General features: G+C 36.6%; 1 protein-coding gene across 1 annotated transcript in view; it reads right to left on the reverse strand.

Moving 5' to 3' along the window:
* ITGBL1 (integrin subunit beta like 1) overlaps nucleotides 1-26,343 on the reverse strand; it is a 206,444-nt gene that overhangs the window by 24,139 nt on the left and 155,962 nt on the right. Inside the window, exon 8 of the mRNA XM_080798182.1 lies at nucleotides 34-150. Coding sequence (XP_080654308.1) covers nucleotides 34-150 — 117 coding nt within the window. The remainder of the gene's footprint in view (nucleotides 1-33; nucleotides 151-26,343) is intronic.

A 26,343-nucleotide genomic window follows, 5' to 3' on the forward strand; every position in this document is an offset into this window, starting at 1 on the left:
GCAGCAGGAGGCAGAGAACGTGAGGGGGCTCACCCCCACAGATGACGCCGTCCAGGCCTTCACAGCGGCGGTCGTCACACTCGCACGTTTTCCCGTACACCCTGCGGTCCCCCGGAGGGTAGCAGGTGCACTTGCCGCACTCGCATTTACCTGCAAAACAGGGAGAGCACGGGGCTTAGAAGCGTCCCAGAATCAGCCTCGCTTTCCAGGTACACACGCACACGGTGAAGCCCGTTCAATAGTTCGGCGAATAACTTTTCTTCCCTGCCTCTGGTAAGCGGACATCCAAGAACAAGAGCCACGGAGGCCCGGCAGGGGGTGCGGGGGAGCACGAAGTGACACTCGTTTCATTCATTTTTGAAGACTAATACAGTTATGAAATCCTCTGGGTATTTCCTATTTAACGTCACTTGATGATACCACATGGTATATATTTAAACATAATTTGTATAATGTCATTTAAAAAAAGGTTCTTAGATATTTTTATTTTGGGTCTACTGGCCACATAAGGAAAAAGAAATGCTCACAGGTATATTTCAATGTTTTACGACTATTTATGGACGCCAGTTTTATAATTTATAGAACTCATTTTACCATGGAATCCTTACCAAAGTGCACGACCTAAATACCCTTATGGCTCTTGACTCAAACTTTTAAAGTATAAGCCTTTTTTGGAGCGAGTTCGGTTCACAGTTTGGGAATTCCTTAACTATGATCATTATGGCTGTCATCATTACTTCTTGGGCAGTAACTATGTGTCAAACACTATAATTCTTTCCATTCCATCATTTTGTTTTCACCATTCCACTCACTGATGAGCTTTATCACTATCATTTTACTAAACAGGAAACTGACACACACAGAGGCCAAGTTTCTTTCCACGGCGAATAGATTCAAAATTTATATCCATCCTCGTTAACCTTAAAGTTTGTGCACTTAACCATGAGGCCAGCCTGCATCTTAATATACCCAATGCAGCACCACGAGGCTATGAGAAAGAAAATTCCTTCTTCTGCCCGAGGAGCTGGCGCTGGCTTGGCAGACATTCATCTGGGTGACTACCCTGAGACATCTGTTACTCTCTGTCATTAGCCCAACCGTCGTAGTGACACACCCACTGAAATGATCATGAGACGCTTTGGGGCTGACCCTGCAATGTTGTTAGTCATTCTGTGCTGCATTTGTATCTTGTTAAAGAAATTCCAAGTTGGTAGATGATGGAAGAAAGGAAAATTAGTATCTAGAATCATATAATTTCAGAGCTGTAATTAAAGATAATCTAAGGCAGTGATTCATAATCTTTTCTGGCAGAAGTGGTGGGGTCACTGTCCCTTGGAGAATCTGGTGAGAGACACTGCAATGGACAGTGTGGTTTTGGCCGCTCCTCGGCCAGCCTCTCTCCGCCCTTGGAGACAGGCCCAAGTTCAGCGGAAGGCAGAGTCCCTCTCTTTCCCCGGTGACACTCCCTCTTCCTATGTCCTGGTGGACAGAAGAGGGACACAGCAGACACTGCTGGCCAGGGCTTTGCTTCTCGAGGGTGAAAGCGAAGACACAGGGTCTGCGGCAGGAGCACCCCAGCAACAGCACAGCGGTGAGTGTCCAGGAGCGGAGGAGCTCGGCACGAAGGAACGGCAGCAGGGCGAGTTGTTGGCAGGGCCTGGCTTCCCTGGGGCGCTGCCTGAACTGGGTGTCCACGCTTGCACTCTGCGCCTAAACCCTTCGCATAAAATCCTCCTCCATCCCGTTGATGGAGGTGGTCTCTGTTTCCACAGACGAGAACTCTAGCTGGTAGACCTCAGATCTCTCCTTGGAAAAATAGAGCAGCACACGTTTATGTTTTTGTAAAATGTCAGGAGGATCCATGACTTCCCACAGTTTATTTAACAGAGGAGGAAACGCAGCCAAGCTGAGGCTGAACGGTCTAAGGCCGGTGAAGTAGACATCAGCAGGGCTGGTGCTGGGACCCATTCTTCTGAGCCCCAGGGACCTTCTGGTGCCCACAAACTTACTGGTCCTCATCATGGGGTGTGTGTGTGTGTGTGTGTGTGTGTGTGTGTGTGTGTGTGTGAATGACAACAAAAACCCAAACTGTGGAGACACAGAGACTAACTATACAACCACCAGCAGTACAACCATGTGTGGCTAACGAGCCCTTCATGGGCAGATATGGGAAACATCAACCACATTGTTCCTGAGGGGGAATCCACTCCTAGTTACCAAGTCAACATAGATTTTTAAGTTTGAGGGCGTATGTGTTTTTGGTGACAATTTTATTAACATTTTAAGGCATTCAAGAAGTTTCTTGGATAAGCATTACTGGTTTCTGTGCCTCTTTGGAAAGGATATCTGATTACCGGCACATGGGGGCACATGGGTGGTGTAATCGGTTAAGACTTTAGGTTTCAGCTTAGGTCATGATCTCAGGGTTGTGAGATCGAGTCCCATGTTGGGCTCCGAGCTGATTGTGGAGATTGCTTGGGATTCCCTCTCCTTCTCCTTCTGCCCCTGCCCACTGCTTACCCTCATGCTCTCTCTCAGAAAAATAAATACATAAACAACAAATAAGTAAACAGTGGCATATGTGTTCAAATATCTACATTTCATTGTTTTCATTATGGATAGTTTGTTTTATATTTCTTCTATAAAGTTAGATTGCAAAGTGTTCATGTTTGACCTTAGGTCCATTTTTTTCCCCTAATAGATTTTAATTCATGTATGTTTTTCAAATATCAGAGTATAGTTAACCACTTTGAAATTCTGGGTGTTTATTTTTTTTTTGGTCATGTATCTGTCGGAGTTTTAAAAAGCTGTATTAAGCCAACTATTAGCCGAATTACTTTACAGATAGAGCTCTGATACAGTTTATAGGTTGTAGTTGCTTCATATGCAAAGACAAAAAATCATAAATCAAGACAGGCTAGTGTATTACAGATAGAAAGCTACAGAAGAGTAAATTGTTCATGCAGTCCACATTTTAAATTGCATTATTTTGCTGTCTTAGTTCACCACTTTGGTCTAGTCACTACCAAGACATACCCTTGCCAGGTAAATTTCTACTCATCTTTCAAGATCCAAAGTCTATTTCACCAAATCCATGATTCTTGCATCCTCTTACTCACGCGCCTTCACAACTACAGCAGAATCAGCTGCCTTCTCATGTGTCCTCAGGATGTTTGAATCAGTATTTATTGAACAGATGCACTAAGCAATAATCACATGTAAATGGTTTAATAATAACATTCCCGTGACACACGAGCTTTAAGAGTAGAACGTGAATTGAGAATAGGATGTCTCTTCCAGAATACATATGCCTTCCCAATTACCAGAAAGCCTTCATTTGTGTTTCCCACAGTGACATGAATGAAATCTGTCCCACAGCAAGCTCATGATCTTTATTTACAAACGTACTTCTCTTCCTATGTCTTGTCATCGGGAGAAGGTCACCATCATTTGATCTGTCGCCAAGTCTTAAAAACACCTGATGACATAGTGGAGTCCTTCCTTCTTTTAATGAGCTATTCTTCTCCTTCCAATTTGAAATTTCATGAGATCCGCTTTTTTTAATTTAAATTTGATTAATTAACATACAGTGTATTATTAGTTTCAGGTGTAGAGTTCAGTGACTCGTCAGTCTTACGTAACACCCAGTGATCATTACATCACGTGCCCTCCTTAATAATGCCCCTCACCCAGCGAGCCCCCCACGCCTCTCCTGGAGATCCACTTTCTTAAAACATGTCTGTGATTATGTAATTGCCTTTCATGTGATAGTCCCACATAGACCTTCCAGGCAGAGATCAAATTCCTCAGCAGAGCTCTCCACACCTGCTCCAACTCACCTGTCAAAGCAGATATTCGATGTTCACAGCGCACTCATGTTCAGAGACTTTGCTTTTTGCTCCATTTCTTCTCTCTGCTGTGAGCTCTACCACTTGCTCTGCACGAGTGGACCCACTATTCAACAGCCAGCTCAGATATCCTCACCTCTATGAAACCTTCCTTGTCATCCCTATTCGGTTACCTGGAACGTGTGTGCTTCCTCTCTGATCCCACAGTAATCTGTTCACACCACTGGTAGATTGCTGAATGCAAGCTTTATACTGCATAAGTCCATGCTTGGATCTGACCACAAATACTGAACTCTGTGGTCGAGGCTGACAGTGAGATTTGTGTCCTGCTGTCTCTGTTGGTGGACATACAGACTTATTGTCTTCTTTTTCTTTTAAATAAGAAATCGAGTCCAATCTCTTTTCTTTATTTGCTAAATGATACTGTTATTTCAATGACTGTTTTAGCATTGTGAGCTATAAATCTGTCTTCTCAAATGACTATCAATTTTCACATAAATAAGAATGTAGGATAATGGAAGTTTGCATGTCTAGCACTAATAAGTGCTACGTTATTTAACAAATTGAGATGAAAATCTAAAGAAAGGTATGCTCAAAGAAATAAAAGCAAGCCAGGTAATTTTTGAAAAGATAATCCAAAGACAGATGGGAAGGACAGAAATAACTATCTAAGAAATAAATTCAGTCAACATCATCAATATCATCCAACCAAAACTTACGTGAACTTTACACTGAGTCTCTCCACTCTTATTAAATTTTTAAAAAGCAGATAATCTTTAAGCACACAGAAAAAGTCAGTCCAATGATATCATTTTATAAGGGACTGAAATCCCTATGAATTGCATTTTAAGGTTTTGACATTAACAAAGAGTAATGAACTAAGGTAGATACCAAGACATCGACTAAGGTAGATATCAAGAAGTTCTGATTTAAAAAGATTTTACTTAAACATTTTAAATTTGACACTTCCTTAAAATATAGAAAAAACTAAGTGAAGAATGACAAGCTGCAGTTTATTCCTAAGCACAACTAGTCATTTTAACAAATAAAATATACCTCAATTTAAATATCATCTTTAATTTAAATTTTCTTACACTCCCTAAGAAAGCTAAATATCTTTCAAACACGTTTGCCTTGAAGTACATTTTCCCCTAAGTACCAGATTAAAATTTAAAACCCTAATGCACTTACTCCAAAATAGTTCTCATATGAAATTCAGCAAACATGAAGAATTTCTTTTGTGCAAAATACTTGATTAGATATGAGAGTTTAATTCTAAACAAGAGTTATATAAGTCCATAATTTCTGCTATCCCATATAACTTATTTCATTTCACTAGGCATCAACTCCAAATAAAAGTGTTAGAGAATGATATTTCCAAATATCACACACTTAATTATTTTGAGCATTATTGGCAAAATTTACTATTGTTATTATGTATTGTTATTATTATTATGAAACTGAAAGGTCAAAATTTTTTAATATTTGTTTTAATAGAAAATTTATATGGTCTGTAGACATTGGAAAAGATACTCCTTTCTTAATCATATGGGAAATGCAAACCAAAACCACAATGATATTTCATCCCCAACTAATCAGATTAGCCAACTTTAAAGAACTGACTAAGTTTTGGAAATGGTCTGGAAACACAGGCCATATATTTTACAACTGGTGGAAATGCAAGTTGGTAGAATATTCTGGAACAGTGCTTAGCATTATCTAGTCAATATGTTTAATTTATGAACCAGCAATTCAATTCTTGGTCATATTCTCTGGAGAAAAGTATACTTGTTTGTACCAGGAAATGTTCCAGAACAATCATAACAATGCTATTCCTTATAGTCTCAAAGGGGGCTCAAATGTTCACGGATAATAGAATATATTAACATCAGTTATATTCTTAGGTGGACCACTGCGTTAGAGTGAAGGGAGCACTGCTCCTTGCCACATCATGCCTAAATCTTCAGAACATAATGTAGAGTGCAACAAGTCAGCCACAAAATGACATATATTGTTTGAAACATTTCAAAACAGATAAGTCTAAACATTCCAATGTTTGGGAATATATATGTAGGTGGAAAACTTGAAAGAAAGGCATAGAACACCTAAAAGTGACAATAATGGTTATCTTTTCAGAGGAGGGTATATGTGGTAATTGATGCATGGCAAGTGGGAGCTCTTGGGATTCTGGCATTATTCTACTTTTGCACCTGGGTCAAAGTGTGAATACTTTACAACGATTCATAATGTTATAAATCAATATGGTATATATTTTCCTGGGCATAGTGGACTATTCATGAAACAAGGCTGGTATAACCAGTGAGCTATGTTGCAAAAAAATCAGTCTTTTACTTCATTCATTCATTATAACTAAATAAATCGCCAGTGTACTCAACATTTAAATGTAAATGTTTAAAACATAAAATATTGGACAAGAATATAGGTGGGAGTTTTCATAACCTTCAAGTAAGAAAGACCATTGAAAACATGACAATAAACCAGAAACAAACAAACAAAAAGGACAACTTTGACCATAAACAATAATTAAAACCAAACAATATTTAAAACAAAAAGATAAGCAAGACTGATATAAACAATAAACTGAGACAAAAATATTTGCACAGATAAAACATAATAAAAAATGACAAAATGACTATACATATGAACTCATATATGAATAACCAGTAATAACCAATAACCAATAACCACAAGGAAAACATACCAGGGCAAAAATGGATCACTCACAATAAAGATAATACGCAATGATTATTATCAACAATAAATTATTTATATCACTTAGTAAATCTCATGGAAAAAAACTGCAAGTTTAAAGTAATTATACTTTGAAGGGAAGTCACCTGGTTCACTAAAATACTAGAAAATTCTGAAATTTTATGTTAATATGATTTTACCTGATACAGCCTGGAGAAACCCTCATTTATGGTGTTTTGGGTTTTGTCTACAAGTTGCTTCAAGGTACATGCAAATAAAATAACACTATTTTAATACTAAGAAGTAGGACTAAGTAGGACTGTCATTCTACATATACAGTAACTCTGTACCACTAAATTACAAGATGAAATAAAAGAACAGCTTGATAACTTTGTAAAAGGTAGACTGCCTCATTTATATTTTTAGAAATTGAAAGATTAAAACTTTATTTATTTAATGTTTAGAGCAGCATTATCAAAAATAGCCACACTATGGAAAAAGCCCAAGTGTCCATGGACCGTTCAACGAAGAAAGAAGATGTGGTGTATTATTTAAGCATCAACAAGATTGAAATCTTGCCATTTGCAATGATGTGGATGGAGCTAGAGTGTATTATGCTAAGCAAAATAAATCAGAGAAAGAAAAATACCATGATTTCATTCATATGTGAAACTGAAGAAACAAAACAAATGAACATGGGGAAAAAAAGAGAGGGAGGCAAACCTTAAAACAGACTCTTGACTACAGAGAACAACTGAGGGTTGCGGAAGGGGAGGCAGGTGGGGATGATAGGTTAGATGGGTGTTGGGTATTAAAGAAGACACTTGTTGGGACGCCTGGGTGGCTCAGTTGGTTAAGCAGCTGCCTTCGGCTCAGGTCATGATCCCAGCGTCCTGGGATCGAGTCCCACATCGGGCTCCTTGCTTGGCGGGGAGCCTGCTTCTCCCTCTGCCTCTGCCTGTGCTCTCTCTCTCTCCCTCTCTCTCTCTGACAAATAAATAAATAAATAATATATATTATTAAAAAAAAAAAAAGACACTTGTTGTGATGGGCACTCGGTGTTATATGTAAGTAATGAATCACTATATTGTACACCTGAAACTGGTATTGCACTGTATGTTAACTAACTAGAATTTAAATAAAACATTTAAAACTAGAAAAACCCAATCTTATCGATTAAGTTCACTAGTTTTTATCCTTATTAACTACCAGAGCACAGTTATGGTAGAAATATTCACTTCATTATTTCATAAAATTGGAGATTGTTAGAGATGGAAAATCATGGAGGATGACTGAGTTCAACCAGCCCTACAATTTACGGATGAGGAAAATGAACTCTGGGAGTGGGAAATCACGTGATTTTCTCAGGGACACACAATGAAAAGGAATCTACAGGTGGTCTCTCAAAGTCACAGAATGAGTGAGGGGACGGAAACGTTAACTCATTCCTCTATCATTTCTGGAACTATTGTTGATTGTTCTTTCTAATAGTTAGGGATGCTTGGGTAATTCTCTCCTAATGAAAATGGAGAGGTATCTGTAAGCATTACCTGAAGAAAAGGTAGTCTTCTCTGGTACAAGCTAATTTTCCAAAACTCATATAAGTCTAGACAATTGGTTTTCAGGCTATGTATCTCCTCCTCCTTTTCTTCTTTCTTCCCCTCCTATTCCTCCTCTAGTCCTTTGTCCCTCAACCAACCTCACCTCTCAATCTCTCTCTCTCTCTCTCTGTCTCTCTCTCATAAACACACACAGGCCATATTTGTTCCCTCCTTCTTTCTTCCAGGTATTTCTTTTCTTCTTCGATTCCTCTTCTTAGACAATCTTAACCATAACAAATCTCTCAGTCTGTAGACTTTGCCTTCTCCTTCCACCACTCTCTTCAAACTTCTCTTTCTAAAGTGTCATCTCCATTAGGGCACAGGCTTCAGATCATCAGGGACCAGTTACTGCATGCTAGAGGAGGAGACACAAAACAGACGCTCCTCCCTAATCTCATGGATTGACAGTTAGGGAAGGGTCCCTTCATCAACTAATCGGGTAAGCCCATACTTCATTAGGTGTTAACGACCAACTGAATCTTCTCCATCGCCACTAGTAATACGCTTGTGTCCTTGTGAGAGAGCACGGATCGGGAGTTTTCAGATACCACACGGTAGATGTATGCACCTGAACAGCAACTGTTAAAGACTGAAAACATCTCCAGAAAGCATAACTGAAAATACAACACACAACCACACACACAAATCAGTTCTACCCCATATGCTCCCATCTGAGCTGTTTCGGTAGAGACTGATGCTCTCCTCCTTCAAACCACACCACATAGAGAACACATATTCTTGCTCAAGAATAAATGCCACTGGGTGATCAGCCTTGAATATCTGTATCAATTTGATCACTCTCCCATTCACTCAACAAACCCATTTTGAATATCAACTATGGATCAAGTATTATGTTAGATGCTGAAGATACAAAATTAAGGACATTTTAAAAAATTTTAGTAGTGGAGGGAATAAAGGTAAAACAAACTAGCACACACACCTGGCAGGGTTAGAAAAAGTTCCTGGTAAAGGTGACCTGGGGATGAGTCTCAAAGTGTTTGTTAAATGTCAGTAAGGTAAAGAGACAAGGAAATACATTTTAGGGCACTGATACAATTAAAGCATGGGCTCTGACATTAAATAAATCTAGATTCTAATCTTGGGATGTACACTATTAAATGTAATTCCTTGGAAGACCAAGTTAAACTTAATTTATTATGGTTGTGTGATGGGAATAATAATAAAACTGATAATAAGGTTATTGTAAAGGTTAAATGTTGTAATGCATATAAAGTACATAAGTCAGAGCCTGGCATAGGGTAAGTGCCCAATAAACAATAGATATTATTTACATTTTTACAATAGAAAACATGTTGGGAGGCTTGAATCTCAATCACTCACATAAAATCCGTTCCTTCCCTATTCCATTTCTCTAGACAAACAAACAAACAAACAAACACCTGTATTTCCTGCTCTAGAATGAGATTAACTAAGAGGAGCACTGTATTATCAAATGCACCTGCCAGTGTGGTCACAGCAGGCACACTCTTTTTGACCTTATTTTTTTTCACTTTTAAAAATGGTAAAAACCACACTTGCAGTACACGCTCAATAGCTAGATAGTAATTACAGGCTCACATAAAACAGAAAAGAGATTAGCACTTTACTAACATAGTCCTCTTTTGCCTAAAATAATAGATTTACCATAGCAACCTGATTGCACTACAAAAACTCCTGCCAAATGCAACCTAAATTCTCCTGAAATTTCTATGAGAAGAAATTAAACACTTGAGAACTATAATATTCTGTACCATTTCATCTAAGTACAAATATTTTTATGTGCGAGAATGAAGTCCTCTTCCATCAGACATTTGAAAGTGAAGAGGCACCTTTCACCTCCCATTTCAAAATGGGTGCTGAGTCTTCTTATAATTCAAGCCACATTGACATTACAATTACCAGCCAAGGAAGAGTTGCTCATAACTTTTAAAAACATGGATAAATGTCAATTCTTCTGTTTGTACTTTCTTAGTTACAAGGATTAAAGTAATCAGTCATGGACTATGTGAGGAAAGAAGACATTTAAGCAAATGTAGCACTAATATAATTTTCTGTTGTCTGCCCTAGAGTGTCTAAAATTGAAAATGGGAAATTGGTATGCCAGGTGTCACTTTTCTCTAGAGATTTTCCAATGTATCAAACAAAGCATCACAGAGGAGGTCTGTTAGACTTCTGAATTAGAAGATCTCATTATTTCAACCTTCAGATCATTTCTAAAATAACAATTACTCAAGATTCATTTTTTCTAACAAAATATCTATAACTTAGGAAGCAATATCACACTCATTTGCCAGCGTAACCCAGAAACCAATCAGCAGGTCCAAGGTTTAAAAGTCAGTGAACGACTGAGGTTAGGAAATGTGAAGCTTAAGTAATTAATCAGTGCAGCCCATCATGAAGAGGCCAATATCAATTAAAAAATAAGACTCTCCTTCTTCTTAGCTGGTGAACCCATTAACTATACAGTGGACTGTACATTGTTTCAGAAGCAAGATTTAGGGATTCTGCAAACATAAATCCTATCCCATTCAAGCCTATTCTTAGTATTAACTTTAATTACTCCATTCTAGGTCATAAATAAACAGATACAACTAAAATTCACCATGAAAGACCCTATGGGACAAATGCCTTAAGACAGTCACAGGCAACAAATGCCATTCACCAGGACAAGTGCTGTGGTAGACAGAATCAAAGAAATGTTTTTATGGGAAGTCTCCTGAAAATAAACTTTATTTGAGCAATGGAATGATAGCACGGAATCAGGCCATAGTCACTTTTAAATTCTTGGGTTTTGTCACTTTCAAAAATCAGAAGTACAAGTGAATATATCACTTCCTTAATACACACTTCATGAGTGCTAATTAAATTGATTTGAAATAAGTGTGAAATTTCTTCCCACATCAGGGATAATTAGGAAATTTCTTTAACAATTCGAACAATGAGATCCATATCCCAATACGTAATACATTTTCCAACAACAACAAGCTAGAAAAACAGAAAAAGAAAAAATAAACCAAAAAGAAAAAATAAACCAAAAAGAAATATTTTCTACTGATAATTAGTTTGTATTTTTTTAAAGGTTTTATTTATTTATTTGAGAAAGAGAAAGCTAAAGAGAGCTGAGCTGGGGGAGAGGCAGATAGGGGAAGATAGACTCCTATGAGCAGTGAGCCTGATGTGGGGCCGGATCCCAGGACCCTGGAATCGTGACCTGAGCTGAAGGTAGACACTTAACTGACTGAGCCACCCAGGAACCCCAGTTTGTATTATTTTTTGCTTCTGTACTTAATAATGCTGATTTCTGCAAGTCATAAAACATTAGTGAAAATACTGTGTGTATGTGTGTATGTGTGTGTGTGTGTGTGTATACATATATGAGAATGTGTATGTAAAGTACATTTAATTTGAGGGTGACAAAACTCCACGTGAGCAATTTATCCTCAAACGGTTCATGTAAAAAAGCTCTTTATAATATTCTTAAGTTTTTTAAGTTTGAAATTATTTAAAAATAAAAATATTTTGGGGCGCCTGGGTGGCTCAGTGGGTTAAGCCGCTGCCTTCGGCTCAGGTCATGATCTCAGGGTCCTGGGATCGAGTCCCGCATCGGGCTCTCTGCTCAGCAGGGAGCCTGCTTCCCTCTCTCTCTCTCTGCCTGCCTCTCTGCCTACTTGTGATCTCTCTCTGTCAAATAAATAAATAAAATCTTTAAAAAAAAAAAAATAAATAAAAATAAAAATAAAAATATTTTAAAATTTAAAAATATGTAAGTAAAACTCTAGACATAATGTATCTATGTAGCTAAATTTTAAAAAAATAAAGTCTTGTCAATAATTATGCATAAAACTACCCACTCATTTTACTTTCAGTTTTGGGAAATATTCTTTAACATCATATTCAGGATTTCAGCCAATTTTTTCAATAAAACAGTGTCAAACAGATGCAGAGCCTGGGAACTGCACAGCCAAAAATGTCAGAAATTCAATAAACTTGAAATTTATAAATATAGTAAACTTACTTTAACTTTGGTATTTTACAGCACAGTTAGCATAATCAGGATTAGTAGGTAAGGGTAGCAAGGAAACAGGGCTTAATATACTGTAATAAATAACATTCTACCCATCAGAGTAGTCCATAATGGAATGCACTGTCATGGCAAGGTGTAAGCTCCCTAAGAAGGGAATCTCTGATAAGAGTTAAGAGTTTGTGCTCTGGACTCAGAAAGACCTAAGACAGAATTTAATATTGGCCACTCATATGCTCTATAATCTAGGGAATAACTTAACCTATCGACTTAAAAATTTTCAAAATTGGGAATACCTACTTAATAAGTACCTTTAAAGATACTGAAATAGAAAGCTATTTCTAAGTATTACTAAGAGTTTGGATTTCCTAAGTACCCCTATGATATTTGTTTGTAGCATAACATTTTTTAAATTAAACATATAACTTAAAAAGTAAAAGGCTTCCACATATACTGTAATGTTATATATTCTTATATAATCAGAAGTAGTATTCCATTTTTCACTGCTAATATGTTTCTATCTCAGTATGAAATTCCACTTTTTTTTTCCTCTTCCAACAATATATTTCAGATAACTCATGGTTTTTATATTAAGTAATGCTACTTCTTTAAAAGGTATTTTATATTGACATTACATTTCAACAAACTTATTGCACCTGAAATTCCTATCTCCATTCTCTCTCTAGCCTCCGCAATAATTTTCACTAGCAAAGATTCAATATATAAGATTAAGTCAAAGGCTGCCAAGGCTGCCTGACTTAAGTGACCAAAATCCTAAAGAAAAAGAAACCACAGGGAAATAAGTTTTACCTTCTATGCGAGTAATCCCCTTCCTGCATTTGTTAAAAGTGATCTCAAGCTTTTTAAGGCAAGAAGAAAGAAATATCTAAAAGATGAATAAATAAAATAGAACTTTTGACTTTTTCATCTAGCTGGAAAAACAGTAATTGGAATTCAGGGACCTTGAAAGAGGACATTGATAAACATCATATAAATATCCCAGGTTTTCACTTTAAAAGTCATTTTGGTTCCTAATTGGATTGAGGTCATCGATCTGCCTTTGCACATGTCTGCCAGAAAAAAAAAGAACATATATATATATATATTCTTTATATATCTATCTATCTATCTATGTAGATAGATAGATATCTATATATATCTGCAAGAAAGATAGTATCGCTCACAAAATTCTACCACTTTCATTAAACTGTATTTATGCTTAAAGATAACGGTATGTCAAGAGGCAGGACAAAATGATCAAAAAGAAAGGATAGATAACAGAAAGAGCTCTAGAAATGAGAGAGGTGACTAACCTGAAATTGTCAGTAATGGACTTTAAAATAACTATTATTAATATATTCAGGAAACCATATTATTAAATGGAGAAAATCACCAGAGAATTATATGTTTAAAAAAAATGGAAATTCTGAATTAAAAAATATAGTAAGTGAAATGAAAGCCTGAATAAAGATATTCAGTGGTAGGTTAGACATGGAAGAAGAGAAGATTAGTAAACTGGGAGTAGGTCAGGAGAAAATACCCAGACCGAAGCATAGAAAACAAAAAGAATGAGGAAAAAAGAGCATAAGAGACCTACTGGACATGAAATAATACCTAATGTATCTAACTGGATCCCAGAAAGAAAAGACATAATGAAGCAGAGGTAATATTTTAAGAAATAATAGTGCTGTCATGGGCTGAACTGTGCCCCCAAAAATCACATGTTAAATTCCTAATCCCCAATACCTCAGAATGTGACTATATTTGGAGACAGAATCTTCAGAGGTAATTAAGGTTAAATGAGGCCATTCAAGTGAGCCTCAATCCTGTTGATTTTATAAAAGAGAAGATTAGAACAGACACACCAGGGGAAGATCATATGAAGACACAGAGAAAATACAGTCATATACAAGCTGAGGAGAGAGAGCTTCAGAAGAAATTAACCTTGTTGACACTTTGATCTTGGACTTAGAGCTTCTAGGACTCCGAGGAGATAAATTTCTGTTATTTAAGTCACCCACTTGGTAGCACTTTGTTATGGCAGCCCTAGCAAGCTAATATAAGTGCCAAAAGAATTTGAGCTACAGATTCAAAATTCTCCATGAAGCTTCAGAATAAATACAAAGAAAACCACAAACCTTAGGTGAGACACAGCATAGTCAGTGGCTGAAAGCCAAAGGGAAAGTCTTAAAAGTAGTCAGAGAAAAAAGATACATTACCTCCGAAGAAGAAAAAGCAAGAAGACTGATGATTGAATAACCAAAATAAAATGCTTAAGCCAGATGGAAATGGAATGACATCTCTAAAATTCTGAAACTGTCAAATTACAATTCTATGCCTAACAAAAATGGCGTTCCAATTTGATTACAAAATGAGGACACTTCCAGACTAACATAAACTAAAAGAAGTTGTGACCAGAAGGGCCTTATCAGAGGCAATATTAAAGAAAAAAGTTCCTCACACGCAAGGAAAATGATCCAATAAAGAAATAAAATAAAGATCCAATAAAGAAATGAAAAACAAAAAGTAAATATAGGATAAATACAAATGAAAAAATTCTATAGAATTAAAATAACGTCTTGTAAAGGTCAAGGTCTAGAATTTAAATTTCATGATGCTAGAATAACCTTGATAACAAAATCACACAAGGACATTATAGGAAAAGGATGTTATAAATCAATCTCTCATGAACTTTGAATTCAGCCTTTTCAAAAAGATTCTGATCCAAATGGGTTTAGTCTAGGACTAAAGAGTTGGTTTAACATTTAAAAATCAATCAAAATATTTCATCACCTTAATAGGAAAAAAATTATCATCTAAGTATGTACATATTAAATATTTGATTCAAAACTCCTACATGCAAAAAATTAAGGGAATAAAAAGGTAATTTCTTATTTTGATGACAGTCTAAAATACATCTGTAGCTAACATAACATTTATTAGTCAAATATTGAAAATATTTTCCTGAAGACTGGGAGCAAGACAGGAATGTCCACTATGTCTATTTCTAATCAATATCATACAGACGTGTTATACAGTGCTCTCAAGTAAGAAAAAGAATTTAAAAGCATAAAGAGAGGATGAAATAACACTGTCATTATTCATATAAGGCATGATTATGTCAGTAGAAAATTTTTTTTTAAAACTACATATAAACAATTAAAATTAAGAAGTAAATTTAGCAAGTTCAAAAGACACAACTGGTTAATATTTACAAATTTAGTTGCATTTTAATATAGCAGGAACAAACATTTAGGGCTTAAAATTTCTTTAAGGGCTTACTTTTTAATAACATAAAAAACATAAAATAGGAATACTTGCAAAAGACATCAAAACCTCTATATTGAAAACTATGAGCTACTAAGTGTTCAGAATTAAAGAATATATAAATAGGAGAAATGGCATTCCAGGTTAATAAATTAGGATCTTAGTACTGTTAATTCTCCAACAATTGATGTAAAGATTTAATGCATCCCTAAGTGTTCAGATATCATTAATGGTATATAAATGCAAAGGGATGAAAACAGCCAAATCATTGTTGTAAAAGAAAAATGAGTGGAGAAATTTACAATACTGAATTTTAAGATATACTATAAAGCTACAGTCTTTGAAAGCTTATTGCTGATAAATTAGACAAATAGACAAATGGAGCAAAATTAAAACCCTGGGAAAAGACCTATAAAATACAAGGCCACCTGATTCATGACAGAGGTGACATCACAGTGTAGTTGGGCAAGGTTGACTTTTCAATAAAGAGTTTTATCTAGACTGGACTATTCACTTTGGCTTTTCACAATTTCAGTTTCTTGTTCTTTATGCAAAGCTATTAGACTAAATGATCTCTAAAGTGTTTCAGGTGTAACTGTAGAATTTCACTCACAAACCTTCAACAATTCTAGTTATCAGTCCTGTTTTCCAGTTAAATGTTCCAAATATGTCTGGTCAGGATGCATAATTTCTTGGACTCTAATGGTGTTGCCATGGTATTATCTGCATTTTGCATTTTTTCCTCTACGAATATTACTTTGCAATGCACAGATAAAAAAATCATATGAATTTAACATAGATATTAAAATTGTTGTCTTCCATGACATAGAAAGCCAACTACTTATGGCTGCCTTCAATTAAATTTCTTTTCTAGAGAAACTAAGATAGGGAAAGACTTCCTACCATTGGCTGTGAAGTAAATGTAGGTAAGTACAGAAATAAAATTCCAGATGATGGAACTTACTGGGGCCATAAGTGATCCCAATCAATGGAAATACAGAAATTCTCAAATTATGCCCTAATGATTATTGCCTGTAAAGGCAAAAAAAGAATGTAGTTAGAAGTCATGGAAACAGTTCCGAAGCTGTGGGAAGACATGAGAAAAAAATTGCTTGACCATCTTTTTCACTCTTTCAAGATAATTAAATACTTAGTCATAGGAGAGACCATAGAATCTCCCACAGCTAACCTTGGCTGCCTAGAAAAATTGCATGATGGCCAAACAAATGAGGGTGCTCTATGTTCCTGGGACTCTACCAAATAATTGGAATCACTCAACTTTGATAAGAATATTAAAGGGGTAGTATACAGATGGTGTGGAGGAAGAGAGGGAAATACACTGTTAATTAAGGGAAGGGAAGAGAAGGAGGGCTTTGGGGAAAAAAAAGAACACTCAAATTACATGTGATTACCAGTTTATATTGGCAATGGAAAAAAGATATCAGAAAATAAACACACTTGAAATGCAGGTCATTCATGCAAGCCTTCACATCTCCCTGATTTTAGAAAATGTAGGATAAATAGTCATTTGTTTGAAATAGAAACTGAGCTTACTTTGAATCCCTCCGTATTATGAGTTAGACTGTACTTATGTGTCTCTCATTCAAATCTTCAATGAAATCAAAGAAGTGAATACAGGATAATAAAAACAAAACAAAACAAAATCCCATGTAATTGCTAATTGTCAAAAACATTCATGCCATTGTTTGAAAGCAATGTCTTCCTTGAAGTAACAGGAAATTACAAACTCAGCTCCACAGTGAAATGACTTTTGCTTTCACCTGATGTATCAGAAGAAACAGACTATTCAACCCATCCCAGCAATAACAGTTAACATCACTACTGCTAAAGCTATTCAGGGAATGAAAAGAGGTAATAAAAGAGAACAAATAAAGCCTAAGCGAGTAGATGCCTTAAACAATGATCCATCACACAAAAAGCAGGGTTGGAAGAACCCTGATTACTTCTGTCTTGAGTCATCCTTGGCTTCAATACATCTGATTGCCTGAGAGTCCAAAAGATTGATTGCTTGCCCATGGTGTGTTATGTAATAAGATACTGCATTAATTCCACTGGAAATTTTAATTTGCATACTCTTTTTTTTTTGGCCAGAAAACGACAACTGCTTTATGGGAAAGATAGTTAATAAACGTTTGAAACATATTTCCTTCCAAATCTAGTTTCTCGTTTCTCCTCCACCTGGTTTTCAATTTGATTTATGTTTTGGTGGGGAAGTGTGATTTTTAAAAGTGAGTTTTTAAAAAAAATTAATTTTCACTTTTCGAAATACCATCACAAAAAATATACTCCAAGGAAGTACACAGTATATGGGCTCAGTTTCTAGCAATATGAACAGTAAATCATATATTGTTCCTAAAACACTGTTTGTCCTATTGTGGGGCTCACAGGAAGTAATACAATTTTCCAAGAAACCTAAAGCAAGTATCAGCACTTTAAGCAACAAACATAGAGAAGTTGAACTTGAGATTCCATGAGTAACCTAGGTACCCTGAAAAGAAGGATAAAGAGACCCAAAATCAGGCATAGCCTGTGAGACCCTAACACAAATCTTTGCCGAAGAAAAATGTCCTGAATTTAGGCTTTAAGATTTTCCAGAAATTAGAATAAACCATGTACAAACACATCACTGAAGACCATTACGTGCACACACAAGGAAACAAACCACCATGAGTGAAAGTAAGAACAACAAAAACACCCAAGACAAAAAAAAAAAAAAAAAAAAAAACCAGCAAATTTTTTTTTTTTAGCTTTGTGCTACAAACTGGGTATTGTCTAAGTACTTATCTTGCCATGTTCTTTTGTAAATATGTTATTGTTATTCTACTACCTGTTTCTGATAAACCAATAACCGGGACATTGATGCACTTTCCTCTGTTGCCTGTTGTTTATATTCTCAGTTCTGTTTCTTATTTCTTTGGTGGAGTGTCGTAAATTGCATAAGAAAATGTAACAGAGCCTATGGATGACAGTCTTTTCCCCAGAAATAGTTAACTTCTTATAAGCATACGGGGACAAATGTCTGGAGACATTTTTGGGTCTAATTATGAGCTAGAGTGCTACTGGCATCTTAGTGGGTAGAGACCAGGGATGCTGCTGAATATCTTACAAAGTGCAGGACAGTCCCCATAACAAAGAATCATCCAGCCCAAAATGTTCACAGTGCTGTTAAAATAAGTGAGCGCAGATCTCCTTAATCTGACTTACAATAGAGCTCACCTGAGACTGAGCTCCGTCATCCATCCCTTTTTTACCATTCCCCAAGAAATGCAAACACACTGGCATCTGAGCTCATGCACACATAGAGATGACATACTACCTGAAAACCGCTTCACCCAAGTCTACCTTCACCCTTGAAGACCAATCATTTTTACCTCCTCTAAAAAGCACTACCTGCCACTCCCTCAAATATGTGTTCGATCACTACTTAAGGCTTGATTTAGGTATCACTAAAATGTTTAAAATAGAACTTTGGCAGGCTCTAGTCTAACAGATACCGACTGATCTAAAATGCACTCCATGGTGTTAAAGACTTTTGTAATTTTTTAATCTCAGCTGCTTATTTGCATCTTGAATTCAGTGCTTATGCAAGTCATTATCACTTCTATGCCCCTACCTAAGACGCCTATTCACCATATTTTTTAATGTATACTCCCGTTATCCCCTACTTAAAAAATCCTTTTCCTATTTCAAATCAAGATTTTAAAAAATATTATATATTTATGTATTATACACACACATATACATGTATTAAAATACTGAGTGCCTTTTACTTTTTAAGTTACAATTCAAATGGCCTAAAACATATTATTATCAAAGCAATACTAATCATAAATCAATATAGGATCAATGTAAACAATGAGAAAATACCCACATAGAAGGCAGTAAATTCTCCACTAAACTCAGCTCCAGGGGTAATGGCTGTTAATGCTACAATGAACTTCCTTCTAGTCTCTCATCTACATCTGTTTTTACATATGTGCGTAAACAATGCAATACATTTTATCTAAAATTGTAAACATAAATATTTTAGTTTAAACTACGGTTGGACTGAATCCCAAAATATGGTACTACTTTTTTTTTTTTTTTTAGATTTTATTTATTTTTTTGACGGAGAGAGAGATCACAAGGAGGCAGAGAGGCAGGCAGAGAGAGAGAGGTAAGCAGGCTCCCCGCTGAGCAGAGAGCCCGATGTGGGGCTCGATCCCAGGACCCTGAGATCATGACCCGAGCCGAAGGCAGAGGCTTTAACCCACTGAGCCACCCAGGCGCCCCAAAATATAGTATTACTTTTTTTTTTTTAAAGGAGCAGATATATCTAGTACCAGCCAAAACCTCTGCTGCACACTTTGAATTCCCCCTGCTGACAGAACTTCAAGTGTAGATTAATTTACTTAGAGCTTGGCTAATTGGCCATTCACTCCCAATGGAGAGAGACCGCTGGTTTAGTCACTTACAGCAGTAAGTATGCTTTTTTTCCTTCTAAGAGGAAAAAAAAAATCAACTTTCTAGACTACTCTTTATTATTTCTTAAGATTTTATTTATTTATTTGACAGAGAGAGAGAGAGATCACAGGTAGGGAAAGAGGCAGGCAGAGAGAGGGGAAGGGAAGCAGGCTCCCTGCTGAGCGGAGAGCTCCATGTGGGGCTCGATCCCAGGACCCTGAGATCAGGACCTGAGCTGAAGACAGAGGCTTAACCCCCTGAGCCACCCAGGCACCCCTATACACTACTCTTTAAAAATTGCCCCTGAGCTCTCACAAAAGAGCTTCTTTGTCTTGATGGTACCCAAGGATAAGAAGAGATGTAGAGATCTAGGGAACTCTTCACTCCCTTCACTCAGAGGATTGCTCTAGTGTAGAGAACTCTGCTTTATTAACTGTCAAAACAATCATTAATATTCAAATATGTGAACAACATTCTAGGTACCATACAGAGCATGGGGGGAGAATGTTCAAAATCTAAATCAAACCAATGATCCTATGAAGACTGATGGCCCCAAGGAGGAGAAAGATACTGTCCAGTCTGACTTCCAGTTTCCACAAAAACAGACCTCAAAATATTTTGTAACTATAAAGAAAACCACTACTACGATTTGGGTAAATTTAGCTAATGTGTAAGGGGAGTCCTATATAATAAAACAAATCAAAGTGAAAGAAAGGGACCCATAAATAACGTGCTGAATGGGGAAAAGAATGTATCATAAGTTGCTTTTTATAATTTTTACTTTATGTGTGATAAGGAGAGGAGGAGGAGGATAGAATCACACCCTTGGTGTACGTGTTAAACTTTGTTTGTCGACTTGGTGTAAGTGTTCAGTTAGACTGTTCAGACAGGTTAGACATCAGATTAGCAGACAGGGGGCACATTTGATAAAAGCCTAAAACAATGAATTAAATGAAATGTTAATAAATAATTTTATTAAGAAACAAAATGGTATATTTTCACGCAATCTGAATTAAAAACTGAAGATATACCAGGCTAAGCGTAATTTTATTTTATTTTTTTTAAGATTTTATTTATTTATTTGACAGAGAGAGAGATCACAAGTAGGCAGAGAGGTAGGCAGAGGCAGAGAGAGTAGCAGGCCCCCTGCTGAGCAGAGAGCCCGACGTGGGACTCGATCCCAGGACTCTGAGATCATGACCTGAGCCGAAGGCAGAGACTTAACCCACTGAGCCACCCAGGCGCCCCTAAGGGTAATTTTAAAAGCTCACTGATTTGATACAATAAAAAAAAATAAATCAATTATATTCATATGCAAAGTTCAAGTGCAGTGCACACTCTATCAGCTTCATTATTATATTTCAGGCCAAGACAAGGCACTTTCCTTTCTCCATTTGGGCTCATTTTCCACCAGCAGCAACACTAGAGACATAATCTAAGCAACTTAACACTATTTGACTAAAGAGTAGCCTGAATATATGTCTAAGATGTATTTTATGGACAAAAAGAAAGGGGGGGAGTAAATAAGGAGGATGTGAAAATAGATTATGAAGACTTGGAGCTGCATTAAAATTTTAAGCTGCTCAAAGAGCATATTCAATAAGGCTGAGGGTTAGTTCTCCATAAAGGAAAGGAAAATATTGTCAACTATTACATACAAATTAGAATATGAGTACATTCTGAAAAGTAGGGTATTAGGCTGGTGATCCTTACATCCCTCTATGAATATACATCACATTTTCTGGATAATAAGGTTTCCAACTGCTTATCTGTAGGGCATTGTCAATTATCACCTGTAGCAATCGATGGGGAAAGGCATAGCCACGATACAAAGAACCACTACCAAACCAATCAGCTCAAATCCCCATAGTGTGGCACATCGGTCAGAGGTTGTGACCATCTGATTTGACAATGGAGAAGCAAATGAATTTTAGAGGTAATAGTGGCTCTTTTAAATGCAGGTAGAGAGAGAAGATCTACTGATAAGTTTCATAGAAAAGGAAAGTGAAAATTGAGTTTACAGATAGAGAAATATTAATGAAGAAGCAGGAGAGAGAGGAATTTAAAAATTTCAATGTTTCCTTCCCTTATACATCAGATGGCTCTCAATTCCTGTTCTGTAATTTTTCTGCCTTATCAGAGTTTAATCGCATTTGTAGGAACAGGAGGAGAACTATAACTGGGATTTGCATTTTCTGAGGATAAATTATTAGAGCATTAATTTGACTAAAATTATCTTGTCTGCCACCTCGCTTTTTATTACATTGAAATATGCATGTCTAACAACTGCTTTTTGCAACATGTCCATTCCTCCCACAGAAGAAAATAGAGAGATCGGATAAACCAACACCTATTGTATGCCATCAATCAAAGTGGCAATTTTGGAATGCCCGTTTCCTTCTCATACATTCTATGTGTTTCCCAGGGAACAATCCCTGAACTGAGTTCTCCCAATTTTTTCCCATCTATTAGTTGATACATTTAAATAATTATAACAAAGCAATCAAAGGGGAGTGGGACATTCACTGAGACCTTCATTGACTTTAGACAAATGGATTTTTTCCACGTATTTTCCGCATATCAGTACTGGGACTAAAATTGCTGAAAATGTCCTGAGACTCCATGTTTGCAAGAAAATAGTCCTTCCCTGAGGGAGTTCTGTGACTGCGACCATGTGCCCAGATTCCTGGAATTGTACTAAATACTCTGCCCACTGTTTCTTTCCCACCATGACCCCAGAGAATAAGGCCCTGATTTTGTCCCCTTTTTGCAAATGAGGCACATGACTTAGAGGGTTTAAATAATTTACTCGAAATCATGCAGTCGATAAATGGGGAAGCCAGGATTCAGTCCAATATCTGGCTTACTCAAAAACGTATATTTTAAACCACTAGCTTATACCTATTCTTTATTTTGCACAAATGCCCAAAATAAATAATAAATAGGACCAACATAAAATATATGACTTGTTTTTCAAAATGAAGTAAGGGTCATGATATAAAAATTACTCTCAATGCAACGGGAGGTAGTGGGGAAACATCCAAGACAAGTACCCAAGCATCTCCTACCAGGTACAAGAAAAAAGCTCTACCCCATGTCCTAACAAACACATTCCCAAATCATTCTGTTCATTTCAGAAACAAACTAACCTATTCAGGCTACACCTCTCTTTTTTTTTTTTTTTTATTGAAGCTCAAGGGCATGCGATGTGGTATTAGTTTCAGGTGTACAACATACCGATTCGGCAATTCTTTCATTATTCAGTACTCGTCATGGCAGTCACCATCTGCCACCAAACAATGTTATTACAATATTATTGACTGTATTTCCGATGCTGTGCTTATCTCCAAGACTTATCTACTGTATAATGAGGAGTCTGCGACTCTTAATTCCCTTTATCTGTTTCACCTACCCCTTGACCACCCTGTTCCTTCTTCTTAAGGAAAATAAGGCTCAGACCTTTAATGCTGTTAGTATGTATCTAATAAAATATAAAACCATGGTGTGAGGCATCAATTATATTTACTTTAATCACAAACATCCTGGGTATTTGAGGATCCGATGAGAACATGAATACCCACCAGCACTGTGAACCCAAGAGAGCCAAGCTCTTTTAGGAAAACAGCCAGTCGCATCGATCTCCCAGTCTCTTGCCTTCCCATTCTCCTCTCTCTGCTCCTCGGGCATCTCACACTTTATTGGGCCGAGCAGACCAAGAAGCCTACGAGTTACGACACAATATGATATGCACGTGGCAAAAGCAGCTGGGGGAACAGAGATCGGATGGGCATCTTGGGAAAAGTGGCACCTGCAGTAAGTTCTAGAGTCAGCCTAAGCAGGTGTGGGAGAGGAAAGGAGTCTGGACTTTCCCTAAAGGCTTCATACACTTTAAGCTGGAAAATTAGAAAATGAAACTTGGATTCTGGCAATGTTGCCTTGACAGCAATATGGAGAGCACATAAATCATAGTGCACGAGACAAGTATCAAAGGAACCAGGTGGTGGGTTCTTAGAGCGACACACTGAGAGATAATGATCTGTGTTAAGGTTATGACAGTGGTGGGCAGGAGATCGGACATTTTTGCATTGGACTGGAAAGGAGAATGTAGAAACAAGTATAGAATTCCCACAGGAAACATTATCATCCATGAGGTCATTATAGTAAACTATTAAAAAATCTATTTCTAATTTGAAAGATAACCCAGCTCTTCACGCTTTTTTTTTTTCACTTTTACTTAGGGATCCTACTTACATCAGTCTTATACTCTAAATAAGAAACAAGGAAATACAAGAGTAGAAAAGTCAATATTTAATAAAAATTCTCATGTAAACAAGCCAGCATACAAGTTGCTGATTTCAGGACTCTATTGTGTGCTTCTTCCCCACAAATAATATGAAGACACATCACTTGTGTTTTGAGTGATTTCTTGGTTCACAACAATTGTCTCATTTCAGAATTCACCATAAAAATATGAATCAGAAAAACAGATGTGTTTTCACATTTGAATTTCAATAAAAATTAAAAATCTGTGAACAACAAAAGTGAGCAGATGTTCAAAAGCCAACAAGATTCTAAAACTAAAATTATCCATTTTTTTGATTCATACATATACTCCTCTTTAATAAAAAGATGTGTTCACTGCAATTTTAATTATGGCTCTTCTTTTCAATCTTTTAAATTTTATGTAGGTTTCTCGTATTTGTGGTGCATTAATTCGAGTCATTATAATATACATTCAGAAAAGTCCACAAATCATCAATGTATGGCTCAGTGAGTAAAGTGAACAGACCCAAGTCACACCCAAATGAAGAAATAAAACACTACCTACACTTCCAGATTTTCCTCTTCTGCCTTCCCCATCTGCCCCCAAACATAACCATTAATCTAGCTACTATTACAACAGATCAGCTTTTTGAAATTTGTGTAAATGGATCATATGGTATATATTTTTTCGTATCTACCACTTTCGCTGAACTAAAGTTACACAACTGATTTTTTTCTTATATTCTTGTTTTCTAGGAACTTTCTAAATTTATTTAATAATTTTAATGGTTTTCCTGAAATTCTTTTGGAATTATATATAGATATTGCTATATATATATTCATAGTCATGTCACTGGTGAACAGTGATGGTTTTCTTTCTTCTCTATCCCTTAGGTCTTTTTATAATTTTCTTTCCCTTATATACTGATACGTTCACCAAAACAATGATGACTAGAAGTGGTAGTATCAGGCATCCTGTCTTCTTCTCAATGTCAAGGGACAAGCTTTAAACATTTCACCATTAAATACGTGTTTTTCATTGTTTTTGACTAATCTTCTCTATGGTTATGCCCAGCCTGCTGTTCAGTCTACAATCTGAGCTCTCACTATTAGTAACTTATTCCTATATTGATTCTAAATACATGTTGAAATTCTACATCTTGTCATCTCTCTTCGTAAACACAGATTGCATGTACCTGATATTCTAGTGTCACTATGGGTCTGTTACTATTGTCTCCATTCCCAAATGGTCCTAACTGGTGTTGTTCATTTGTTTTGCTCGCATGGACATATATTTACTGAGTATACAAGACACTGAAGAGGCTCAGACAGTGTAATATTTCTCCCAAGATAATTTATCTAATTCTCTATCAGGCATCAACGCTAGAGGTAGATCTCCCCACCCCGATCAGGGACTGAGCTGAGTCCAGTTACGCTGTCATCATTGCTAGGTTTGATCTGCCTCTGATTCTCTAACATTTCCAGGTCTCTACGAGGACATGGGATCCATGTTCCCAGTGGATCCTGAAATACAAGGTTTATCTCCCAAAACACCATGATTCCCTGAAGTTCTAATCAGCTTGTTAGTCACTTTCTTCTTGGCTTCTTAGTCTCCAATCTTACTCGTGAACTGGCAAGTGCCTTGGAAAGAAAACCAGGGTGGAGTATTTGGCTCACTTTTCTGCATCTCCCTATATTCAAGATTTTGACCCCTTAAGTCCTGGTGGCCTTGATAGCTTCAACCGAAGGTATTCTGTATCCACCCTTTTAAGATTCCAGAAAGTTCTGTCTTCTTATACCCACACCCTCTACTGGCTTCTCACCCGCCTTCCCTGGACAAGGTAAAAATCAGCAAACAAGAAACCAGGTTAGCATCTAGATGAGCTTCTCTTCTCTTTGAGATCTCAGCTTTTTGGACCCTGAGTATCTCAACAGCATTCCAATTCCTTCAAATAGACTTTCCGGGTTATTTATCCAGCTTTTCCTATTCTTCGGTCACAGCATTGGTCTAGTAAAAGTATTTCATTACAGTGAGAAATAAAACTTATTAATTTTTAAAATATTTATACTGAATTTTTGCTACACAAAATCTTATATTTCATTATAAATTAATTATAGACAAACAGTAACTTTTTTCATCACAGAGGATTTTGAAAATGGAAAATAT

This window comes from Martes martes (genome assembly GCF_963455335.1).
Source record: "Martes martes genome assembly, chromosome: 3".
Taxonomy (NCBI): Eukaryota; Metazoa; Chordata; class Mammalia; order Carnivora; family Mustelidae; genus Martes; species Martes martes.